Here is a 24,044-nt window from a genome sequence, read left to right as displayed (position 1 = left end):
TAACATCCAACTAACAGTGATCATTCCTTAGGATTATGATTATGCCCTGGTTTCCTCATTTATATTTTTCAGTTTTCTCTTGTATTTATCTTTATAAGCCATTCCCAAGCCCTTTTGGAACAAAGCATAATATGAATATATGCATAAGCCAGATACCACGCTAGACAGTAAGTGGGATAAAGTGTTCAGAAGACGAGGTCCCCGCTGGTAGAAAGATGGCTAGGATTTTATCATTCACTTTCCCCTCCCTTCTTTACACATCATTTATCTTTCCCAACTAAGCACCAAGTGGTGAAATCCCTTATACATTTATGGAGCACCCACTAAGTGATAAAAATCTTTTATATTGTGGTTTCTTAAACAGGGGTTCATGAACGCCCTCAACTTATCAGCCAGGTTTCTTGTTTCTCTATACAGGTTCCGTTTTTCTGGGGAGAGAGTCCTTAATGTCCATTCAACTCCCCAAGGGCTCATGACTCCCTAGGACCCTAAGCACTATTCACACCTGCTCTGAGGTTCCCTTGGCCTGGCTTCATCTCCTCCAGAGGGCCCGGTTGGTGCCCACAAGCTGGAGGACCCCAGAAAAGGTACCTCCCCTCCCTGATCTCAGCTTTCTCATCTCCAAACGAGGGGGCTGGACTTGCAGGCTGCCAACACTCTGTCCTGCTCTCACACCAGCCCTGGCCACCACCTCTTACCTCGAGGTCCCGGAGCACAGGGTGGTCTTCAATTCCTGGGAACAGCACTCGCATGGTGTAGGTCCTGTAGTCCAGGAAGGGGATCCCAGCCCCATCCAGGTCACTGGTCAACTCATGGATGTCTGTCTGCAACTCGGCAAAAGCTGGCAAGGAGAGAATCCCACGAGAGCATGGATGGGGTGGCCAAGAGTTACCTGAGCTAGGATTGCTCAGGGCTTCTCCCAGGCCCCGAGGAGATGGGAGCAAGGGACCTCGGGTGAGCAGGATGGGGATTGGTGGCATCAGAATTGGGGGAGGTGCACTGGGAGAATGTGCACAGGGAGCTGCCTCCCTCAGGAATGGCAGGGGGTGGCAAGGCGGCCTGCAGACCTGTGCCGGGGCTAGGGAACACCCCCCCCCACCCTGAGATGAAGGGCTCTGCTTTGCAAAATGGGCTGGGGGTGGCGGGTGGGGGGAGGGGAGAGAGGTGTCGAGGAGGGACGGGAGGAGAGAATGGAGAGGGCACCTTGGCCGTCTGTTCCTGTGCTGTGTTTTGTATGGGGCTTCCTCAGGAAATTAAAGAACAATTTCTTCTGATAAAGGAAAAAGTTTTGAGGGCCCCGCTCTGAACCAGGCAGTTCACTGGGATCATCAAACTTCAAAACAAGGCTCCCAAGGAAGGACTGCGGTGCTAGTCTGCTCCTTCCCTGTGGATACGCAGCGGTGTGCCCTGTCCTTCCTGCTTCAAGGGTGTGCTACCGGGATGAGTTCTGATCCCAGGGTGGGTCCTGCTGCCTGTGGAGGTAGCTTGGGCCTCCAGCTGGACAGAGTTGCCAGACCCCAGCAGACTCCCAGAAAACTCTGTTACACAGCACCAAAGCTGCCACTACATCCTCTTCTGGGGTCACCCTCTGCCACCAGAGGCACTTAAGTGAGGAGCTTCCCGCTCCTCCAACTTTCTCTTTGGTGCATGCACACATACCCCCCCCCACACACACACTTACACACACACACTTACACACACACACACTTACACACACACATCCAGGATGAAGTAACACATGTTGGCATAGAAGAACAGCCAGGGACATTGACTAACCAAAATTTCTATTTGTGTACATTTAAGGAACAGGAAAAAAAATACTTTGTGGGCTCAGAAGGGATTCACAGCCCAGCGTGTCTCTAGGGCCCTTGAAAAGCAAGCCCAGTGCCCTGCGGGCTGTGATACAAGAACATCACTAGGCACCTCCGGAGCTGTGGGTGTGGCCCTGTCCTGTCCTTGCTACTGATTTGGGGGAGCTCTGCTCCTGCAGATCTCAGGCCCAAAGCTCTCAGCGGGTCCTGGTACCAGGAGAGAACCAAGGCTTGACACAAAGGACCTGGGATAGGTGGGGAGATGTCCCCATGGCCACTCCATTGCTCCTCTCCTCCTGCACCTCCCACCTCTGCTGTCTACAAGGACACTGTTCCTGTCATGCAGTGACCCCGAAGGCAGAAAGCCCTAATGCAGCCAAGCAGAACTTACTCCATTGGGAGTGTGCGTGTGCAGGCGTGTGTGTGCGCGTGCGTGTGCAGGGGAATCAGCAGGCCTCTCTGGCATGCACAGGCACCACAAGCCTGGCAAACACTCATCCATCCTGAGGGTAGAACATGCATCTGCATGTTTGCAGGAGGGGGTGGGAATGTGTGCACGTGTGGGAATTTAAGTGTCTGAGTGTGAGCAGTGAGTGGTAGGGAGTGGGAGTATGTGTGCACACGGGCGTGTGCTTACACATCCAAAGCTCACGCCCAGGCAGGGCCAGGCTGGGCGTCTTCTGAGCTTGGGTGTGGGTGACTGTGTGGTCTCCATGACACCAGCCCCAGCACCCTGGAGAATCCCTCTTGCCACCCTGGTGGCATAGCTGTCCCCAAGTCAGAAGCCACAGCTCCCTCTCAGCCTCTTCCTGCTGAGCCTCCCTCCCCAGGGACCTTCCGGGTAGAGCCCAGCTTCACCCTCCCCTCAGCTGCCCCAAGGAGAAGGAGGGACTGGGCTTTTGATGGGTCTGCAGCTTTCCTTCAAGTCACCCAGCGCCTCCAACATTCAAAGGCTCGTGCCTGCCACACATAAAAGAGATTCTAATCACTACACCTAATTAGAGGGAAGAGTACTTTACAGAAAAAAAAAATTAAGCAGCGTAAATATAATAAAAGGCAGTAATTAACAGTCCCACAAGGCGGATGCCAGGTTGTCAGCTGAGGGACGCAGGGAGGGGACAGAGTGGATCCAGTTCCCCATTGAGATCAGCCGTGGTGGGAGTGGGTGCTGTGGGAGCCCAGGTCCACAGCCAGGTCCACTCCGTGCACACTGACGGCAGAGACCCGGCTGGGATGGGTCCTCCCAGGGTGACTCAGGCAAGGACGTCCTGGGGTTACGAGGTTTCGTGTGGCTGATTTCACTTGGTAGTGGTGTTTGTGAGTTTTATAAGCACAAGCTGAGAAACACTCTCCCTTCCCAACGGCAGATCAGCCCTGCAGCCTTCCCTTCCCGGACTGAGCCTGGGAGGTGGCCTTACCTCCCCCGAGGTCACCAGAGCAGGACTGCCAGGGGAGGGCTGTGGTCTGGAACATGCGCTCAGAGCTGGCCACAGGGCTCTGCAGCAGGGGCCTGGCCCCAGCACTCCCACCGCTGCCCAGCCTGCGGCCTAGGGTAGGAGTGGCAGCTGCAGCCACGCACGCACGCACGCACGCACACACACACACACACACACAGCCTCCAGCACGGGCTCCCGCCTCTGGTCATTCAGTTACCTTCCTTGCACTCCAGAGCCACGCGGGACTCCAGATTGTCCATCTGCATCTGCAGCCGCTTCAGCGTGAGGTCGCTCTCACGGGACTTGCGTTTGTAAGCGATGAGCACAGCCACGATGAAGATGATGAGGAGCCCTCCAGCCACCGCGATGCTCACGATGGCCGGCAGGCTGAGCGGGCTGTCGGGGGCGATGTACACCATCCCCGGGGAGTACTCCATGCCGCCGACGCGGGCCTGCGGGGCACATGGGGCAAGAGGGAGCGAACAGGAGGGAGAAGCTGAGAAGTGGGACGGAAGAAGGAAGTAGGATATGGGGTACTGGGTGGGAAGTTCCCAGGGCTAGCATTGGAACCCTCGGAAAGGCCCTGCTGGCCCAGATGTAGCAGGACCGCTGTCCCCTGTGTCCCTCAGGCCCACTCCACTCAGGAAAGGGTCCCACCAGCCTCACCATCACTTTGTGCCTCCCAATGAGGTTGGGGGACTCGCAGAGCAGCTGCACATCTGACACGGTCACGGTGCACGGCTTCTCCCCAACCAGCACGGTGTAGTTCAGCTTCACGTTGCCCCCAGCCACCGGTGGGATCAGGTTCTTGCCCTGCACAGACAGGAAGCCCCAGTTCCCACCCCAGGGTCAGGACCACACTGACTGGCCACCCGGACACCCCATCATGATGGTGAGTGGGTGGAGAGTCCACCCTTAGTGATAAACCCAAATAATCTACAGCACCTACTGTGCTTTGCAGGTGGTTTGTCCCCCCCAAGGTCCATGTGTCAGAAGCTTGGTCCCTGTTGCAGCAATGTTAAGAGGTGGTAGGACCTTTAAGATGTGGGGCCTACAGGAAGAGCACTACTTCCCTGACCTCTGGCTTCCTGTCCCTCCACATGATCTCTTCTTCTCCCACATCCTCCCAGCATGATGTCCTCATGGGAGCCAGTACTATGCTATTGGGACTTTCAGTCTCTAAAAGTTTGAATTAAATAAATCTCTTTTCTTTGTAAGTACTCAGCCTCAAGTGTTTTGTGATAGTAACAGAAAACAGATGAATACAGCATGGACACTACCATTCTCCCTTCCTCCCAGTGAGAAATCAATAATCAAAGTACTCTTTTCAGCGTATTCCTAATCCTTCTCAACAGATTTGTAGTCAATCACTACCCATTGATTCAAATTGTCATGTGAGTTAAAATTAAGTTACAATCCATACTCCAAAGAAACTCAACTGTGCTTAGCAAAGGGCTTCATAGGAGGATGCAGTGTGGGCCTGACTGACAAGTTTCTGGACTCTGAAGACAAAACCCTCTGAATCTAGTGACCTGGGCGGATCTGCCTGCCCTGGATGGATCAAGCCTATAAGGATTGTTCCGGACTTTAAGCAACCTCTGCAAGGGGTCCAGTCACAATATTTGGCCTGAGCCTGTGACTTCCGGCGATTCCCTGTGACTGAATCCCACTCCCTCCCTGCAGCGGCCTCCTTCCTCCCAAGGCCTGGCTCTACCTTTAGGATGATGGGGGTGCCAGGCTTGAGCTCCAGGATTCCTGACGGACCGAAGGCCTCGAACACAGGGTTGGGATAGTAGGTGAAGTTGGTCTTGTTGAGGATTAGCAGGGACTGCACATTGTCCAGGATGAAGCCAAATTCCTCAGGCCTCTCGGTGAGGTCCGACTGGTGGTCAGGACCCAGGGCGAGGGCTGGGGCCTGGCAGGTCATCTCGGTGGCATTCAGAACCTCACAGATCTGTGGGAGGAGCCAGAGACAGACGGGAGGCAAGGCAAGCTTGCCCCTGGCCTCCTGGGGAGCTGTCCACGCGGCATGGGCTAACACGGGGGGACTGGGAGGAGGCAGCCAGGACCCCACACTGGAGCATCCAGGGTTGCCCTCTGTGGCTGTCTCCCAGTCCTGGCTTCACCTACGGCAACGACTCAGGTGCCTTCTAAGTCAGGAAGCGGCTGTGGGTTCAGAGGATGCAAGGGCTGGAAGCTCCCGAAACTCCCAGGAGGGTTGGTCCTCTGGGCCTGTATCCCTCACCTCTACCCGTCCTGCCACCCCAGGAGGATGCTGTAGGTGCCTGTGTAAGGGCAGGGGTGCATGCGTGCTTGGGAAGGAAGCCCCCACCTCCGGGAGGCCGCTTGCCAGGGGCAGCCCCTCCCAGCCCCAGACTCACATTGATGTGCTCCTTCCCGCCATGCTTGGCACGGATCTGGGGGTTCTGTATGAGGTCCAGGTGAGTCCCCCAGACAGCGATGGGTGTGTTCCCACTGCCCGGGAGAAAGAAAGGGGCATGTGGGTCACCAGTATAGAAAAGGCCATGGCACCCAGTGACAGTGACGATGATAATGAGGGATGATGATGATGATGAGGAGGAGGAGGAGGAAGAGGAGGAGCTATGACAATAAGAACAGTGGCAATCAGGTAGCACAACAGTGTCCCTGGGGGTGAGGGTGACAAGCTGCCTGGTAGCAAGGACGTTCCTCAGCAGCCCAGGGGAAGACAGGCATGACCAGATGGCCTGGACGTCCTCGGCCAAGCTCATTTGGAACAGAGACACCTGTGGAGGCTCAGGTGACAGCACAGCCCCTGGGCTCTCTGAAGACCCTGACCTGACCAGCTGGCTCTCTGCAGCCCAGAGCCTCTTCCTCCAGCCTCCCCACTCCTGGACCTCCCTGTGTCGGCCTTGGTCAACGGCAGCCTCCTTCAGACCCTCCCCCGGGCCCAGGGTCTGAGCACAGCCCCCTGCACGCAACCCCGGGACATCGCACCAGAGCTTTCCACCTCAGAGGCTCCAGGGAGGCTGGGACAGGCAGCGGCAGGGCACAGAAACCTCCCCCAGGAATGCAAACGGGAGATGACCTGGGACACAGGCCTCCTACACCCTGGGTGGCACCGGGTCACCGATGGGGAAGACTTAGGCTATTCATCTGGGGGTAGCTTCTGAAAGGTGCCACTATCTCCAGGAGGCCAAGAAGCTGGCAGGGGTGGGCACAGCTCTCTGCTGGCTGTCCTTCTTGGGGGCCACCCAAGGGAGAGCAAGGAAGCCTGACTCCCAGTGGTGGGGGCATCTTTGAGAAGAACCCTCCTGTGTAAAACAGGGTTGATCAAGTTAATTAGGCATGAACTCAGCGGATTAGGGTCCTCAGCTCCCACCCCCACATTGATTTCTGCCCATCTATCCATCTGCCCAGCTGAACTTCCAGACAGACAGACACACACACACACACACGCCTCTCCTGTGCAGCAGTCCACATGAGTGGCTGGTGTCCAGCCATCTCTCCAGTCTTGTCAGTCACCAATTCCACATGCAGCTGCACATGTTCCTATCACGTCCCTGAGGAACTCAGGGCCAAGTCACACCTAGTGCAGAGCCCAACCCCATCCTCAGACTTCTTAACCCGAGTCACCGCAGGGGAGCTGCTGGCAGTCCCAGGACATGTCTCCAGCCTCCCTCCTGATATGGGTGTGACGTGGGGATGACGATGAACACCAGGGAGGAGGACACTTGTACTTCTGGATCAATGACAAGAGGAAGAGCTGATTGAGAGCCACCTGGGGATCCTCTGAGTAGCAGAGCTTCCGTGTGAGCAGGAAGCCTGCCCTGGCCCCCTGCCTGGCTGGCCCTGGGTCAGGCCCTGGGTCAGGCCCTGCTGGCCTTCACAGGCTGCTCCCTCTCCGTGAGCCTTGTCTTCTGTATCTGCTCCAAGATCACGGCATCAGGGTGTGGGCCTTACAGAGGGACTGCGGGGACGGCCACAGCTCAGCAGCCGAGCTGCCTTTCCTTTGGGCTGAGGCAGTGGGTGGTGAGCTCTTTTTGGAAGGGCTGGAATATCTAGAATCCACAGGCCACGCGGCCCCTGTGGTCTCACTCGGCCGTGCCCTGTAGTGAGAGAGCTGCTGCAGACAGCACAGCAGCCGTGGTCCCGCAGAACTGTATTCACAAAAGCAGGTGGCAGCCAGAGGGAGCCCGGGGGTCCCTGGCTTAGAGACTGCTCCCTGGATGGGGCTCATCACTGCCCCAACCCTGGAGAACACTTCCTCTCCCTTCCTCCCTCCAGCCCAGGCCCCTCCTAGCTGGAGCAGGCAGGGAAGGATGCGCACTGGGCAGGGGGCAGACAGGAAGCTGCATGGAGTCTGCATTTCATTCCCTTCTCCCAGCTGCCTCAGGAGGAAGTTGAGGCCAGAGGCCCCCAGCCCCAGGAGGGCAGGAGTGTTAAGGTCACTTGTTTACTAAGCAGCAGAGCCAGGTTGAGCCCACTCCCCTGGGCCCCAAGCCCTTGTTCTGTTCCCCACTCTGCTGTCCCCACCCCCTACAGTGCTTTCCGGGGGGGGGGGGGGGGGACCTCAGTGGGCCCTGCAGAAAGGCTCTCTCTGCAGAGATTCTCCTCTCTGTGTCCTCCGGGACTGGAAAAGCAGACTCGTGTGGTGTCTGCCGGCAGCTCCACTCTGATGTGGCATGTGCCACACAAGACACTAGAGACCCAGAGTTTCCAAATCCCCAGGCCAATCCCTCAAGGGGTGGAGGCCCACCCAGGAAGGGCGACTTGCCCAGGGTGAATGGCTGAAGGGCCTGACCCCTGCCCTGGGCCTTTCTATAACAGCATCCAATCGCTGCTTCCTGGGTCACCCACCTAGTGCATGAGGGTTGGATGTTAGGAAAGAGCAAGGACCGAGCAAGGGCCACACTCTGCCAGGGAGTCTGTAGTGGAAGGAAGGAGGGATGGGCAAGGCTCCTGCAGCTGGGCCCTGAATGCTGGTAGCTCCCCAGGGTGCAGGGAGCCCTGCAGGAGGGTGGGCGCGTTTGCTGGTATTTGCTGGTATTTGGATTGTTTAGCAATCCCCAGAGCAGGACTGGGCCCCCAGAACCCTCCTTGGCTCCCGAGACCAGGGCCAGGGAGACGGAGGCGCAGAGGCAGGAAGGGAGCTCAGGGCGGCTCCTACCTGACGATGCTCCACTCGGGCTCGATGCGCACGATGGTGGGGTCCTCCACGTACTGGAAGACCAGGTCCCGGCGGATCTTGGCCCTGTCCACCTGCACAGTCACCTCCATCTCCAGAACCTCCTCGGAAGACGTGGTGTTGCAGATGATGTAGGACGGGGATCGCCTGGAGGGGGAGGCAGGGCTCTGGGCTACGGAGTGTGGAGGGGGACACTGGTCCTGGGCCAGCCTGGCTCGCTAGCATGTGAAGCTCAGGGACCAGGGACAGAGACCCCCCTTGACCAGGCTTCACCTACTTTTCAGTAGGCCTTGTCCTTGGGTCTGGTGAGAATCCCTGTCCCCTTTATACTGTTAGGTCAGTTCAGGAGACTCTCCTGTGTCACCTTACTCCTTCTCTAGCTCTGACTCGCTGGTTCTGTTGGTTGGCTGTGCACCCCTGGCCATCTTTGCTGCGTGTGGAGTTGGGCTCTGGCTCCAGGGCTTCTGCAGCATCCTGAAAGGAGGCCTCTGGCCTCTCTGCCTCCATCTGCCTCTACCTAACCGACACCTCCACAGTCCTTCCCAAGATGCACTTCCTGCCCCTTTTGTACTGCCTTGCCACCTGACCCAGCAAGAGCCTGCCCTTCTGGGCTCCAGTGTGACACAGAAGAAGGACAGTCACCTGCTTTGGGAGGCTTAGCCTCAGGCTACTCCAGTCAGCTCTTGGGAGCCATATCTGCCTTCAGAGGGGGGGGGGGGTACTGCCCCTGGGAGGGATTCCCAGCTGTGCTCTGTGGAGCCCAGGGCTCTGCAGAGGGGATGCCGTGGGGCACAGGCTGAGTGGTGGGCAGCAGCATGATGGCTGTCCAGGAAAGGGATCCCTGACACTCTGAGCCACCTCTCCCAAAGAGAGCACCCACTTTCTTAGGAAGGAGCAAGAGTTAGTCCTGAAGTCCCTGCTTTGGGCAGCCCCTCCCCACTCTCCTGAAACCCCCAGTCTCCCTGGGGCTGGATATGGGGGTGGGTTACCTGTCTGACTGCACCCCTGGGGCCCAGGGGCTTACCTGTGGAAGAGGCAGGGCTGCTTTCCAAACATCACCACCACATCGCTGCCTGCGTTCAGGTTGGTACCTGTGATGGTCACCTGGGTGCCCCCAGACATGGGCCCCCGGCTGGGCTTAAGGTCGGAGAGAGTCAGCGTCTGTGTAGGAAAGGATGAGGCCTCAGACACAGCTGGGTGGTGGAGGTGGCTCTGGACCCTCCCAAGGCCCCATGCCTGCCAGTGCTGCCTTCGGGAGTCTTTGGTGATGGTGGCCTCTAAGAGAGCCGATCTTCTTATCCTTGTACAAATAGGCACTGTTCTGGACCCTGAATTTGCATCTCTGCGTTAATAACAGCAATAATTACAGTTGTCGTGTGGTGTGCCAGGCTTCTTTATGTGTTTACCTTTATATTCAGAGATGTTAAGTAAGTTTTCCAAGGTTACACAGCTAACAAGCAGCATAATCGATAGGTAACTCCAGAGCTCTAGTTCCCAACCACTTCTCCAAACTGCAGCCTCTGTTGCTTTGGGGAAGGTGACTTGTCCCTTCCACAGGCATCTCCAGAGAGCTGCCAAGCATTCAGTGGCCAGAGAAATGGGACATGAGAGAAAGACACAGAGAAGGGTCAGCAGTTTCTAAGGCCTGCCCACAGCCCCCTGCTGGAAGGGACTGGGGAGCCGGGCTGGGAAGGGGGGCTGGGACGGGAGCCCGTGACAGCTGGGGATTTGGAGTTGCAGTTTGTTCTTTCATTAGCATTTTAATGGAAAAACTTTTCCCAGTCCCAGGTGAGAGGCCTGTATCTGCATTTAAATGAAGATTTCTCTCTCCCTTCCCCAAGCACCTCCCTCTTCAAGAATTCCACACCAAAGTGGAACCCACTGGGTCCCTCTGAGCACAGGCGGCCTCTCCTAGGGGGGCCTCCAACTGGTGACACCCTGGGGGAGCCCTGGGGAAGCATGCCCCGCCACTCTCTGGCCTGCACCCTGTCCCCTTGCTGGGGTCACCCACTGACCTAGGGTCCTCCCTGGCCCTTTCTGACCTCGGTCTTCCTAGGCTGGGTTTGAAAGGACAAAGATGGAGGCTGTGGAAAGAGCTCTCCTGCTCAGCTCCGTCTGGATCCTGCTGTGTGAGTTGAGATAAGCCATTTAACCTCTCTGGTCATAAAAATCTGGGGGCTGGGCCACAAAGAGGCCCCTGAAGGTTTTCTTGCTCTGTAACGGGAAGTAGCTTCCACCTTTCCAAGTGGGGCCTTGGTCTCTCTGTAAAGGGGCCCTGCTGGCCTCCCCAGAGAGGGAGGGAAAGGAGGGAGACAGACACATCTGGTTGTCTGTCCGTGCACTTGGCTTCCAGGTAGGGGAGGTCCTAGGCCCACAGGACATGCCAGGGAAGTTCAGCTGGGCTGGGACGCATCCTCCCTGGCTGCCTGGGGTTGGCACCCCCCAGGAAGCAGAGCGAGTCACCCCCACCGCCTGGCAGTGGCGCTGCTGGGGGCTGTCTGGAGGGGGAGTTACTCAGGGGCTGGGGCTGGGCTGTTATGGAGCCGCGTTTAGAGTTGTGAGAAACTATCAATTATTCAGGTCGTGCTTCATAAATATTTCACGGTGGGTTTGCACGGGAAATCAAATTCGGCATCATTTGCCACCTCCTCACTGGCTCCCTGAATGGAGGCAGAGGGAAAAGGGAAGATCATGCCCTGCCTGGAGACCTCGGGGACAGGGCTGGTGACAGGGCCCTGGGCCTTTATGTTTGCATTTTGAGTGCATGAATGACCCATCAAAGCCTGGCCCCGATTGTGCAGGGAAACTGAGGAAGAGCACTGAGAAGGGTGGCCCTCACATGCCCCTGGTCCCTACAGACCAGGTCCCCTGGGGAAGGGCTCTCTGGCTGCCCCAGGCCTCCAGAGGAGAGGCCCTCTGTAGGGGTCCACTGAGAGTTCCCTACAAGCCACTTGGCTGAGCAGAAGGCAATGAGAACCCCGGGGTGTCTGGAAGCACGACAGAGAAAGATTGTGTCCCTTCTCATGGGTGTGAGGAGACTCAAGGGGACCCGGGCACCTCATCCCCCCTGGAACCCTCAGAGCTTGCATCAGGGGGCTCCGTGACTCAACTCCAGAAGGCTTGGTCCTCTAGCACCGTCCTCCTCCCTGGAAGTCTTACTAAGGGAACGTGTGGCACCAGGACAGGTCCTCAGAGGAGTCCCTCCGATAGAAAGTGGCAGTGTCTTTGCGCCCAGGGTCCAGTGGACCAAGCCCAGTTTTATTTGTCTTGTGGGAGTTGTTCTTGGCTTTCCTGGTGGCCTGCTCCCTCTCTCCTCCTCCTCCTCCTCCTCCCCTTCTCTTTCCCTCCCTCAAGTCCCATCTTCTGGTCATGATGTCAGCCTTGTGCCGGGAAAGCCCTCTGCTCAAGGTCACATGGGAACCAGGTCTGCCTTGGACAAACCCTGCCTTTCCACAGCTTCCTCCTTGAGGCTTCCTCTCATGCCCTAGATTCCACCACACCCTGCTCCAGGTCAGAGACAATCTGCAGGCAGGGCTGGGCTTGAGGGGCAAGGGGAGGAGGGACTTCCGAAGTCTACCACGCATGCTCTCTATGAGAGTTAGGACAGAGAGGAGAGCAAAAGGAAATATCGTAGCTACTCAATGAACATGGTCCCTCCTGGTCAGATCCTCAGCCTGGGCTGCAGTTTAGAGCCACTGGGGAGCTTTTTGACCAAGGAACACTTGTGTCCTGATTGCTGTCTGGCTTAATCAGGAGGGGTGAGGGCATCTGGGTTAGGGTCTGGAGGGTAATGAGCATGGTCAAGTCAGGAGTGCCCACATACTGCCAGGCACATGCCTGCAATCCTAGAGGCTTGGGAGGCTGAGGCAGGAGGATCTTGAGTTCGAAGCCAGCCTCAGCAACTTAGCGAGGCCCTGAGCAACGCCATGAGACCCTGACTCTAAATTAAATACAAAAAAGGCTTGGGATGTGGCTCAGTGGCTCACTTGGGTTCAATTCCTGGTATTAAAAAAAAAAGAAGAAGAAGTGCCCATGCACTCCAGGTTAGCAAAGAAATAAAGGTCCCAGCCTCACCTGCACAGGCTCACTGGCCAGAAGCTGAACCACTGGAGGGCTGTGCCGGAGATGCCTAGGACCCCGTGAGAGTGGGGAGCGCAGGGGCTGCGGCCTCCCCAGCCCAAGCCTACAAATTCAGAGGCCAAGGAGTGGGACACAGGCAGGCTCTGAAAAAGGGGGACGAGGTGGCTTGGTGCCACCAGGAAAGGAGATGGGAAGGGAAGAGGCTCAGGCAGAGAAATAGATCTAGGAACCAGGACGGCATCTGTCAGGCAGAGCAACCTCCAGGTGCGGCTCCCAGGGTAAGAGGCTCTTTCATGGGGGAAGATGGGCTCAGACCAAAGGCAGGGGAAAGATTTAAGGAGGTCATGTCAGGAATGAAGCTGGACCAGATGACCAGCCCAGAGTGTGGGCTGGCAGGGGCAGGCCACCAGCAGAAACAGGCAAGAGCAGAGGACACAGGTCCATGGGGAATGACAGCCTGTCTGGGCTACAGGGACATGATAGCTGCTGTGTCCTTTGAGCAGGTCACTGAGGTGAGAGATCCCAGGAGGCACACGGCACCGGCAGCAGAAGTCCAAAGCCAACAGGGAGAGAGGTGGAGGCTGCTCTAGTCCCGTCTCTGCCATCCCAGGGCCATTGACAAGGGCACAGGACAGGGAGGATCTGGCCAGCTGACTGGCAGGGGAAGCCCGGGCTCGCGTGGCCTGTAGCGGTTCACTCCCTCCTTTCCTGGCTGCCAGGTGGCAGTCAGAGCCACATTTCATGCCCAATACCTGGCAAGTGTCACTTGTGTGTATTGAGTGACAGCCACTGGTGTCCAGGAGGGAGGCTGTTTTCCCAGAGCAGAGGCCAGGCGGGGAGGGCGTCTGGGCCACCTTTATCTGGGGTCCTGTCCTGTGGGGAGTTTGTCTTCAAGTCCTTGTGCATGAAGAGTCCTGCCCCCCCCATCTAGACTGGGCCTTCTGGGGGATGGGCTGTGCCAGGATCAAGCGTCTCTGAAGCCCCCATAGCCAGGACCATCCAATTATCCGAATGTTAACTTAATCAAACGAGTATCAATCAGAAAATCTAGCAAGAGGCACTGTGCAGGGTCATAAATGGCTGCCAGGTGAAGGGAGAAGGAAGAAGGACCAGGAAGAAGGAGGGAGGGGGAGAAGGAAGAAAGGCTGGGAAGGAGGGAGGAGGGAAGGAAGGAGGAGGGAGGGAGGGAAAGCAGAATCCCCACAGCACTTCAGAGTATTCGGTGCCCAGACATTAAACCCATCACCCCAGGTTTCCAGTTGCCCAAAGCAGCTCCGAATCCTGAGGAAATCCCAACCGTCATTAACCTGAGAAGTTCGGATTGGGAAATGATGGGAGTGTGTGACCCGGCATGTGATGTGCTCATGTCTCCACTGTCCCCTTAATGACAAAGCCAAGAGATCTGCAAACATCCCTGTATCCCCCCAAACCACTGGCCAGGCAGCCTTTGCCGGGACAGGAGGGTTCAGGCTGCAGGGGATTCCGGGAGTGGCCTGCGGTGAGACCTGCGGAGAGGCCACGGGAGGGGCAGGGGTGGGTGGGGAGGGAGATGGCGTGGGTGTGCAGGTGGGAGTGGGGAGAGGAGCTGCAGGGCTAGGGAAGGACCTGGAGGAGGGAGGGCAGGGTGACAGTGAGGGAGGGTGGAGGGCTGGGCATAATGGGGCTGGGGTGGACAGGGGAAGGCCAGGGCACAGCAGTCATGGTGGCAATCATGGAGGATAATAATCAAGGAAATGATACTAGAAGGAATAGGAAGATTGGATGCAGTCTTCACAGATGCTATTATTGTCCCCATTTTATAAATGAAGAGACCGAGTGGCCATGTGCCGACAGTACCACCTACAGTGTGACCCAGCCATTCAGCCACAAAGGGACCCAGGGACCCCAAGGGCTCCAGCAGCTGACCTGGTGCCAGGAGCCAGGCACCAGGCTCAGCTGGACTTCAGACTGGGTCTTGTAGACATCAAAGTCTGTGCTTCCATTGCTACAGGAATGCAGGGGGGCCCTTGTCCCACAATGCCCAGAGTTCTGGAGAGTTTTAGGGGGCCCAGCCATGATGGTTGTGAAATGTGTGTGGCCAGCAGCACTCACCATGAAGTAATAGAGCTGCGAGGAGCGGGCCATGAACTCGGGCCGGCACACAGCCACACAGATCTCCACGAAGCCCGCGTGCTGGCTGGGCTTGGCCTCTCCCATCTCACACACGATCCTGCAGAGGACAGGAGAGACCCCATGAGCCACAAGGCCCCCGGCCCTGACCCTGGACCCTGCAGCCCCTGCAGAGCTACTCACTTTGAGTAGCATCTCAGGGACCAGCAGGGAGGGAGTGGGAGTCGTCTGGCTGCCCCCTTCAGGGGCTCCTCCTGGCCCTCAGGAACTGGGAAACCTTTTGAAGGATCCTGCAGAGGGTCTGAGTAATTCTGATCCCAGACACTTAGCCCTTAATTCATGACTGGCCACTCGATGGTTTGGAGAGTGGTGGCAAAGTTTTAGCCAAACAGTTTAGGAAACAGAGCTGGCAGAGCCTAGAGAGGTGCAATGACCTACCCACGGACCCCTGCAAGTCAGACACAGAGCTTGGTGCTGACCTGAGGTTCTCAGGCCCTCATCTGGGAGCTCCCTAGGCCCAGTGCTTGGGCTGCCTCAGTGAAGTACTTTCTGCTCCCAGTCAACCCAACTTCCAGGATGGACAGAGAGATGTGTGTGTGTGTGTATGTTGGGGAGTATATATACATATATATATGTCTGTGTGTATATGTGTGTATGTGTATATGTATATATAATGTGTGTATATATAATGTGTGTGTATATATATATCCTTGGAGACATGCATATTTATACTTATATCTATTATATATATATACACATATACATACACACACACACATACACACACACACACATATATATATATATACACACACACACACACACACACATATTCCTCATTTTATAAGTGAAGAAACTGAGGCACAGAAAAACTAGGTCATGGCCAGGCACAGTGGCACACACCTGTAATCCCAGTGGCTAAGGAGACTGCAGTACGAGAATCATGAGTTCAAAGCCAGCCTCAGCAAAAGCGAGGTGCTAAGCAACTCAGTGAGACCCTGTCTCTAAATACATAAAACACAAAATAGGGCTGGGGATGTGGTTCAGTGGTCAAGAGCCTGAGTTCAATCCTTAGTACTCCCCACCCACCCCAGCCCCCGCCAAAAAAAGAAGAAAAACTATGTTGCTTGCCCAAATATGTATAGTTAGCCCTCTGTATCCATGGACCACATCTATGGATTCAACCAACTGTGGATCAAAAATATTCCCCCCAAAATTGCATCTGAATGGAACATGTGCAGACTTTTTTCTTGTCTTTTCCCTTAAACAATACAGTAGAACAATTATTTACATAGTATTTCCATTGTTTTAGGTACTATAAGTAATCTAAAAGAGATTTAAGGTAAAAAGGAGGATGCCTGTTGCAAAGACCATGCCTTTTTACAGAAGGCAGTTGAGTATCCACAAACTCAGGTATCTGCAGGGAGTATTGGAACCAATGTGGCATGAACCCCAAGAAATGTGCATTTACATATGCTTTGTGTGTAAATGTATATGTTTTATATGCATGCACACACATATACATAAGTAATATATATATATATATATATACACATATATACAATTATGTACATATATATGTATATGATATATAGAAACATGCTTTTAAGGATAAAGCAAAACACAATATGCTCACTCTTCTATATATCTCTGTTTTTACCCAACAGTACAGCATAGACTTTCTCCCTCATGTCCCTATCTGCATAGATACGCTTTATTTTTTTAACAGCTTTGCGGTATTTCGTATGGATGTACTATCATTTATGTAACCTTCTTCCTATTGATGGACATTTAATTATCCTGATTTTTTTCTTCTGCTTCAAAGAATGCTGCAAAATGAGTGAACTTATATCCGCATTTGTGTGTGTCATACATTTATTAGAACAGGCTTCTCGGGAGGGAGCTTGCTGGGTTAAATGGTTTATGCAAGAAACATTGATGGTAGAGTCAAATGATGCTCCAGAAAAGCTGTGCCAATTCACACTGCTGTTGGTGGTCCCCTCTTTTAGCCAATGCTAGATATTATCAATCCTTTGAAAAATTTTCCAGTCTACTAGGGAAGAAATATCTCATTTTAATTTTGATGTCCCTGATTACTAGTTGGGCTGCACATTTTTTTTGTCTGGTTTTGATCTTACATGGCCTCCCTTGGATGTTTCTGTTGAAGCTCTCTCTTTTACAGCTGAGTTATCTTTTGTAGAAACTTCTGAACTAAGAGTATTAACTTTTGTCTGTTATGAAAATTGCAATTATTTTCTGCTGTTGGTCATTTTTCACCTTTTTCCCCAATATTTTTGGCCACACTAAAGTTTAAATTGGTTAAATTGGTTGTTTTTTTACTTTGTAGTTTCTAAGTTTTAAGTTTTATACTTCTCTTAGAAAGAACTTCTGAAGAAATGTCTGGCAAAAACACATAACTTTCTGTCCTGATAACGTAATTAATATCTTCTTGGTATAAGAAAATATGGAAAGTACATAAAAGCATGTGTTATATGTACACAATCCCTTCCCTGCAAATTGCACCACTCAGAGCAGTCTGGTTACTTAGGGAAAGCTCTAGAAGTGTGGTGCCAACCTAAAGACTTTTGACCCATATTTCCAAATGCCTTCTAGAAATTGTGTCCCGATTTACCCTCCTACTAGGATTACATGAGCCTGTCACTTCCTATGCCTTGAATCTACAATGAATATTGACCTTTTGCAATTGTTTTTCATTGTTTTTTTTTTAATTTTTTATTGTTGGCTGTTCAAAACATTACATATTTCTTGATATATCATATTTCACAATTTGATTCAAGTGGGTTATGAGCTCCCATTTTTACCCCATATACAGATTGCAGAATCACATCAGTTACACATCCATTGATTTACATATTGCCATACTAGTGTCTGTTGTATTCTGCTGCCTTTCCTATCCCCTCCTCTCCCTCCCCTCCCCTCCCCTCCCCTCCCCTCCCCTCCCCTCTTCTCTCTCTGCTCCCTCTACTGACATTCGTTTGTCCCCCTTATATTATTTTTCCCCTTCCCCTCACTTCCTCTTGTATGTACTTTTGTATAACTCTGAGGGTCTCCTTCCATTTCCATGCATTTTCCCTTCTCTCTCCCTTTCCCTCCCACCTCTCATCCCTGTTTAATGTTAATCTTCTTCTCATGCTCTTCGACCCTACTCTGTTCTTAGTTTTTCATTGTTTTAATGTGCATTTCATATGCTTTTGGGTTCTTTGTACATCTTAAAAGTACACACATGTTCTTTGCTAATTTTCTGATATTTGCCTTTTTATTTATAACACTTTTTTATATGTTAAGAAAACTCTCTTAATCATGAAAGGACATACTATACCATATTTCTAATTAATCATTTGCATTTTTATTTTGCCTACAATAATTTTTAATGTGCAATTTTAAAGTTTTATGTACTCAAATCCCCTAACCTATGTCTTCTTTTGCCGCGATACTTAGATCATCTTCCCCTTCCTGAAATCAAATAAATTCTCACCTGTATTTTCTTCTAATCCTTTCACAGTTACATTTTTATGCTTAATTCTTTAATCCATCTGGAATTTATTTTGGTGTGTACTGTGAAATAAGCACCTGATATTTTACTTTTTCCAGGGTGTTAATCAGCATCATTTATTGAATGATCTTGCCAGTTTGAAATGTCACCTTTATCACATACTAAATTTGTATATATCAGGATTCTTTTCTTGGGTCTTTTATCTTATTCCATGGATCTAACTACTATCAGAGTATTTTAATCATGTGACTTTATAAAAACAGTTTCGATATGTTATGTAGACCCAAAGTAGGGTAGATGACACTTTCCCAAATCACAATATATTGGTAGGAACTTGCTTCAGTTTGGTTCTGGGAAGGTCTCAGAAAGTTGTAGGAGTCATAGAAAGATTGTATGGTAACTGAGCAAGGATAGGCCAGGAGGTGAGAACTGGGTGTTAAATCATCTCGTCTGCTCTGAACGCCTTGGGAAGCCCCTGATGGAAATCAGGAGGAATTGAAGACAGCAGCACGGGTGGTTGGGAATCACTAAATCCAGGCAAGACCCAGCCTGCAGATTTGCTAACTGCACTGATGTACCTAAGGGGGACCTCGCCAAGAGACAATAACTGATGCACATAGGATGGGTGGTAAGGTCGCCCTCCAGGAGGCGCAGTAAGATGGCGTGGCATACAGATTCCGCTGTGCTGGTACACACTTCATAGTGGTGTTTGCTGGGCTGTTCTGGCAGCTAGCTGTTGCAGATGGTGGGGAGTTGGGGAGCTACCCCACACCCTAGAATGTTAGGGTTGTCTTCCTTTTCTTCTACCACAGTCTGAGACCGTCCATTGATGAACAGGTTGTTCCTAAGGCAGCATCCCTAATCTGAAAATCCAAATTCTGAAATGCTCCAATATCTGAAAAGCTTTGACTGCTGAGATGAGGCCGTAAGTAGAAAATTCCACACCATGAAATTTGTTTCATGCATAAAATTACTTAAAATATCGCATAAACCTTCAGCCTCTGTGTGTAAGCTATATATAAAACATAAATAAATTTCCTGTTTAGAAATGGGTCCCATTCCCAGGATATCCCATTATGTACAGGCAAGTATTCCACAACACGAAAAATCCCCAATTTGAAACACTTCTGGCTCCAAACGTTTTGGACAAGGGGTGCTCAGTCTGCACTGACTGCTCCTCCCTCCCCTCCTGCTTGTCCCCACACCTCAGGTGGCTTTTACTCACTGTTCTGCAGGGATGTAGCCGTCCACCAAGGGGCTGCACTCCACGCCGGCCACTTTGACATGGGAGGCAATGTCCCGGAATTCCAGGCCCAGGTTCTCCCCTCGGATGGTGACCTTGGTGCCCCCTTCCCGGGGGCCTGTCACTGGAATTATCTGCAGGGAAGAACAGAAATGATTGTAAGGCCCTAAGAGCACGCCACTCCCTTGCTTGTGGGACTGGGGGTGTGACCAGCTCTTCTCTCAGTGGTGCCTGATTCCTTGTTGGGTCCAATCCACAGGGGCACCTGAGATCTGGGGCTACCAATGGGCCGGAGCCCTGGACTAAGCAGTCAGGGTTTGTGTATGGTCTTAGGAGCTGGGTTCAAAGTCCCTGGTACATCTTCCCATCCCACAGAAGAGAGGAGGGGATGGAAAGTGACTGCACTGTCACTGGGTAATTCACAGAAAATCAGCACTGAAGGCTTCTAGAATTTTCTGATATTGGTTCTACTCTCAAGGAAAATAAAATCCTCCTATCAGCCATCCCACCTAGGATCATTTCACCCACCTTTGCAGGTTCTTCTCAAATGCCATAACCAGATGTCCCCCCTCACTCCCCCCTAAAGTTCCAAGGCTCCTTTTGCTATTTCAAGACAAGGATTACTTGTGTCTGGTTTCTCATCCTTTAGATGCCCTGCCCCTCCTCTTCAGACCCTTGTCTCTGGGAGCAGGGACAACCTTCACTGTTTGGTGGCCTTGTTACTGGCAACACCATATTGTGGATTACAGCTGTGTTGAAAACCACACCAAGTTCAGCATCTTTCTGGAATCATCGGAGCATCTGTCACTGCTTGCCCTCATGGTTTGGCTTGGTTTCTCTTGGAGATGGGTTTAATTTAGACATTATCCTGGAACACTGGGCAAAACAGCTGGCTTTCCCAATTACGTCATCGTGGGTGTTAAAACCCACGATGGAAGGTTAGGATTCAACCACCAACGGCCTGCATTGAGGCAGGGGCTAAAGTACACTTAACAAGGGCCACTGTGACCTCCCGTATTTCATACTCCAGAGCAGACTCCTTCCCACTCTGGGGCCTCTGAGTCCTGTATGGGTCATGGCCCAGCAGAACAGTGGGACCCTCTAGCCCTTTCCCGCACATTCTCCTGTTCCCACCAAGCAAGGATCTCAACTGATGCTCCATCTTGGGGCGGGAGTGAAGTTGGGGAAGCAGAAGACCCTAGGCTGGGCTGTCCCTGAGTGGCTGCTTTGACAGGACAGCAGCTTGTGCCTCCCCCACGCAAGCACGCGTGTCTGTGAGCGAGCTTGCACGCGGGTGTGATGGTTCACATAGCGTGTCCCCACTGGAGTGGGAAAAGAGCCTTCTGGGAGACACGGGCCCATTTCTGGGTGGGGAAGGTGGTAGACATGGGGAAGGGTGTGGGGCATCTAGGTTTTTCCCCAGTGCCTGCCCGGATGGTGGGTCCCCAATACACCCCTGGTGCCTGGCAGCATTGTCCAGACTCTCCACCCTGGTCTGTCATCCCGTAAAAGGAGGGTTATCTCTGCCCAGTGCAGGTTCCCTGGAGGCGGACACCAGGATGGAAGAAGCAACAGCCTCCCTCGCAGGAGATTTGTTTAATTTGCTGTCTCTTCCCTGTGATTTTCTTGGACTCAAGCCAAGAAGAAAGCTAGTCACACCAATTGGGCCCAACACACCATGAGTCGCCACGCACCACAGCCCCAGGGAGGGCTTCTCATTAAGGGAATGGGAGCAGGAGCTCCTTGGAGGAGGTGCAGGGTGGGGTGGGCTGCGGAAGAGAGCAGGCGGCACGGCCTGCGTATGGGGCCAGGGGCAGCCATAGAGGGGTGTCCCCCTGCCCTCCTGCTCCAGGTCTGCAGGTTAAAGGTGCCAATATTCTCATGTCCCTCCTGGTGGCATTGTTTAGATTCTTCCCCACTCAGGAAATGGAAGCAGAGCTGAGAGCGAATCCCAGTGTGCAGACCAGGAAGGTGGAAAGAAAGGGGCACGTTGGGAAGCCACTTTGCTGGGTGAGGCTGTTCATTCACAAAAGCCGAGACCCTTGGTGCTCTGACACATCCCTGGTGTGCGTGGTTTGTGAGTGGGTGTGCACTGGAGGATGGTAACCCAGCGCTCCGGAGACCTGGGAGCGGGACCATTTTCTTTACATTGTGGTCAGAGCAAATATGCACCTCTGAGCACTGGGTCCCTTTGTCTGGGAAAGGGTGATAATAACCCTGGCCTTGGCAAGTGTGGTGCATTAATTTGTGTCCCCACCTCCCCCACAAATATGTATGTGGAATAATCCTAATAATCCCTTAGTAGGGTTTTCACAGAGGTTATCTAGTTTAAAGGGGGGGTCATAAGGGTGGACTTCAGTCCAATTTGATTGGCGTCCTCATAAAAAGGGGCAGCAGGGACAAAGGCATGAGTAGAAGAATAATGATGATAAGGTATATAGGGGGAAGACAGCCACCCACAAGCCAAGGAGCTGGGTGCTAGAAACACGGCTATGAGACCTGGTCCCATCATTGAAGAGTTTAGTCATGCACCTCTCCTCCTTATTTTAAGGGAGAGCCTCAGCAGGAAGGGGGACCTTAGGCTGCCTTTCTGCCAAGAGTGTGAGTGGGGCGGTAAGGAGACATAGCTCTCTACATACACCACCACGGGGCCAGCGATTTCCTGGGCTTAGACATCCTTGCAGTGATTTTCATATGATGGGGATGACCAAGGAGGAGGGAGAAGCCAGAGATTCCAAGGGCTTGGCATGGAGCTGGGGAGCACTGTTCATGCACAGTGTATGCTCAGCACTCCTCGTAACTGTCCTGTGGCGGCAGGAGAGGAAGGAGAGGCATGGAGGGGCTGATGCATAGCCCCAAGGCACCCAGCAGTCACCTGGCAGCCCAGATCCACAGCCTCACGTCTAGCCTTGCCCTGTCCTCCTTCCTTGGGTCTTGGCTCTAAGGCCTGCACCCCTAGGCCCTCCTGAACTGTGCCCAAATCTGGTTTTGCTCCTTTAGTTCATATCTTGCTTTGGGTGAGTCCTGAGTCTTCTCCAAGGCCACCTGTCCCCTTCCCCAGGGCTGGGCTCTGTCCCCTGGAATCCTGTGCAGCCTCTGCTCATTGGCTGCAATTTAGAAGCTTCCCAGTCTTGCCACAGAGACTCACAGAGACTCAGGGAGGGGGTGACAAGGACTGAGTCCTTTCCAACACATTTCATGTGGAGACTCCAGCAGGACAGTGAGGCCCCTCGACTCCCTTGGAAAGGGAAGGGGCTTTGAACAAGGTTCCGGGGAAGCTGTGAAGGAAACTGAGGATGCACCCAGCCAGCCAGAGCATCCGTGTCCACCTGGTGACTGCGGTGTCTGGCACCATGTCCAGGTGGGGTCATCAGGGCCCCCCCCCCCGGCTCCCCCTCCAGGGTTTGGCTTGGCAACCTGGCGCATGCCCACTCAGGCTTACCTCTGTGATGCGGGGGTTCGTGCACTTGCTGTTGGCGCCTGAGAGCTCCAGCCAGCGACTCTCGTGGGCAGGGCAGTGCTGGCGCAGGGTGCACTGGCCTGGACTCTGGCACCAGCCACACTCAAAGTCTGGGTCTGCCTTGAGGCACAGCCCGCAGCTCTCCCGCATGGCCCCGCACTTGTAGAGGTAGACTGTGGAGGGCAAGGGCAAGAGGGCTTCAGGTGGCAGAAGGGAGGGGGCAGCCAGGGAGCAGGTCAGTCCCAGCCTGGGACGGAGTGAGGGGACCCAAGGGCAGCTTCGTCCCCTGAGCCACACAGAGAAGACAAACAAGGCAAGCCTAGGCCTGCGCAGAGGAGCTCAACAGGGGGCTGCAGGGTCTCCATTCACTCGGCAGCTCTGCTCAGCAAGTTCCACTCTCTCCGCTCCTGCCCAGAAGCCACCAGCCAGTGCCCAAGAAGGAACAGGGAAGTGTGGGTGGTGGCAAGGCGGCAAAGGAGGGGCTCAGAGCCCTAGGGAGACAGACAGCGGCGTAATGAAACCTGCCCAAGAGCCCTCTGCTCTGCCCCCACCCCGGCTCCCACCCCCCAGGTCCCTGCCCCCCCACCTTTATTCTGAGCTGGGTTGTCAATGTTGAAGTGCCCATTCCACACGACCGTCAACTCCACGGGCAGGTTGTTGATCTCCATCCCTTCATAGGAATACTGCAGCCAGGCCAGGAAGAAAAGAGAGCTGGTCACAGACATTTCTAGGGAGGCCTGAAGACTCATCCTCGGGCCCTCAGGGGTCCACAGGGCCCAGAACTGGCCAGGACCTTGTTTGCATACACACGTGGATGTGTGTAACTCCCATGCGCAGGTGTGAATGGGCAGTGGGGGGAAGCAGAGGGTGTGGAAGACAGAGCAGGGAGCCCGCCAGGCCTCCACAGCTGACCTGTGTGGCTGGCTCAAGGAGAAGGCTGGATGGAGCCCTTCCCTACCCCCATGGGTCCTACCCACCTGGGCTTTCCCCAGAAGTCTAACCAGGAAGGGGGGGGGGTAGCTGCAGAGAGCAGGAATGAGGGGGTTGCACTCTTAAGGGGACAAGAATCTGAGAGTGGAGGGGTGGAAAATCCTGCAGGGACCCCAGAGGATAAGCCTCGGAATCTGGGCGATACTCCAAAGGCATTCTCTGACTCAAAGCCAGGCACAGCCCAGCTTCCTGGGCTTGCAAGGGGCTCCTCATCCTGCCCCCCTGCCTGGCTCT

General features: G+C 53.7%; 1 protein-coding gene across 2 annotated transcripts in view; it reads right to left on the bottom strand.

The window, feature by feature from the left end:
* The window catches only part of Plxna4 (plexin A4), a 425,679-nt gene that overhangs the window by 41,349 nt on the left and 360,286 nt on the right, over window positions 1-24,044 (bottom strand). For both annotated transcript variants that reach the window (XM_046455106.2, XM_058582832.1), the window contains exons 11-21: window positions 23,407-23,503; window positions 22,803-22,993; window positions 19,343-19,494; window positions 14,586-14,703; window positions 9,439-9,575; window positions 8,397-8,561; window positions 5,629-5,722; window positions 4,962-5,201; window positions 3,914-4,060; window positions 3,465-3,699; window positions 699-841 (exon numbers count right to left, since the gene is read on the bottom strand). In XM_046455106.2, coding sequence (XP_046311062.1) covers window positions 699-841; window positions 3,465-3,699; window positions 3,914-4,060; window positions 4,962-5,201; window positions 5,629-5,722; window positions 8,397-8,561; window positions 9,439-9,575; window positions 14,586-14,703; window positions 19,343-19,494; window positions 22,803-22,993; window positions 23,407-23,503 — 1,719 coding nt within the window. The remainder of the gene's footprint in view (window positions 1-698; window positions 842-3,464; window positions 3,700-3,913; window positions 4,061-4,961; window positions 5,202-5,628; window positions 5,723-8,396; window positions 8,562-9,438; window positions 9,576-14,585; window positions 14,704-19,342; window positions 19,495-22,802; window positions 22,994-23,406; window positions 23,504-24,044) is intronic.

This window comes from Marmota monax, unplaced genomic scaffold, assembly GCF_021218885.2.
Source record: "Marmota monax isolate L192 unplaced genomic scaffold, Marmota_monax_Labrador192_F-V1.1 WCK01_AAM20220418_F8-fsc00131, whole genome shotgun sequence".
In the NCBI taxonomy this organism is placed as follows: Eukaryota; Metazoa; Chordata; class Mammalia; order Rodentia; family Sciuridae; genus Marmota; species Marmota monax.
The sequence above is the reverse complement of the archived record's forward strand: the minus strand, read 5'-3'. Positions and strand labels throughout refer to the sequence as shown.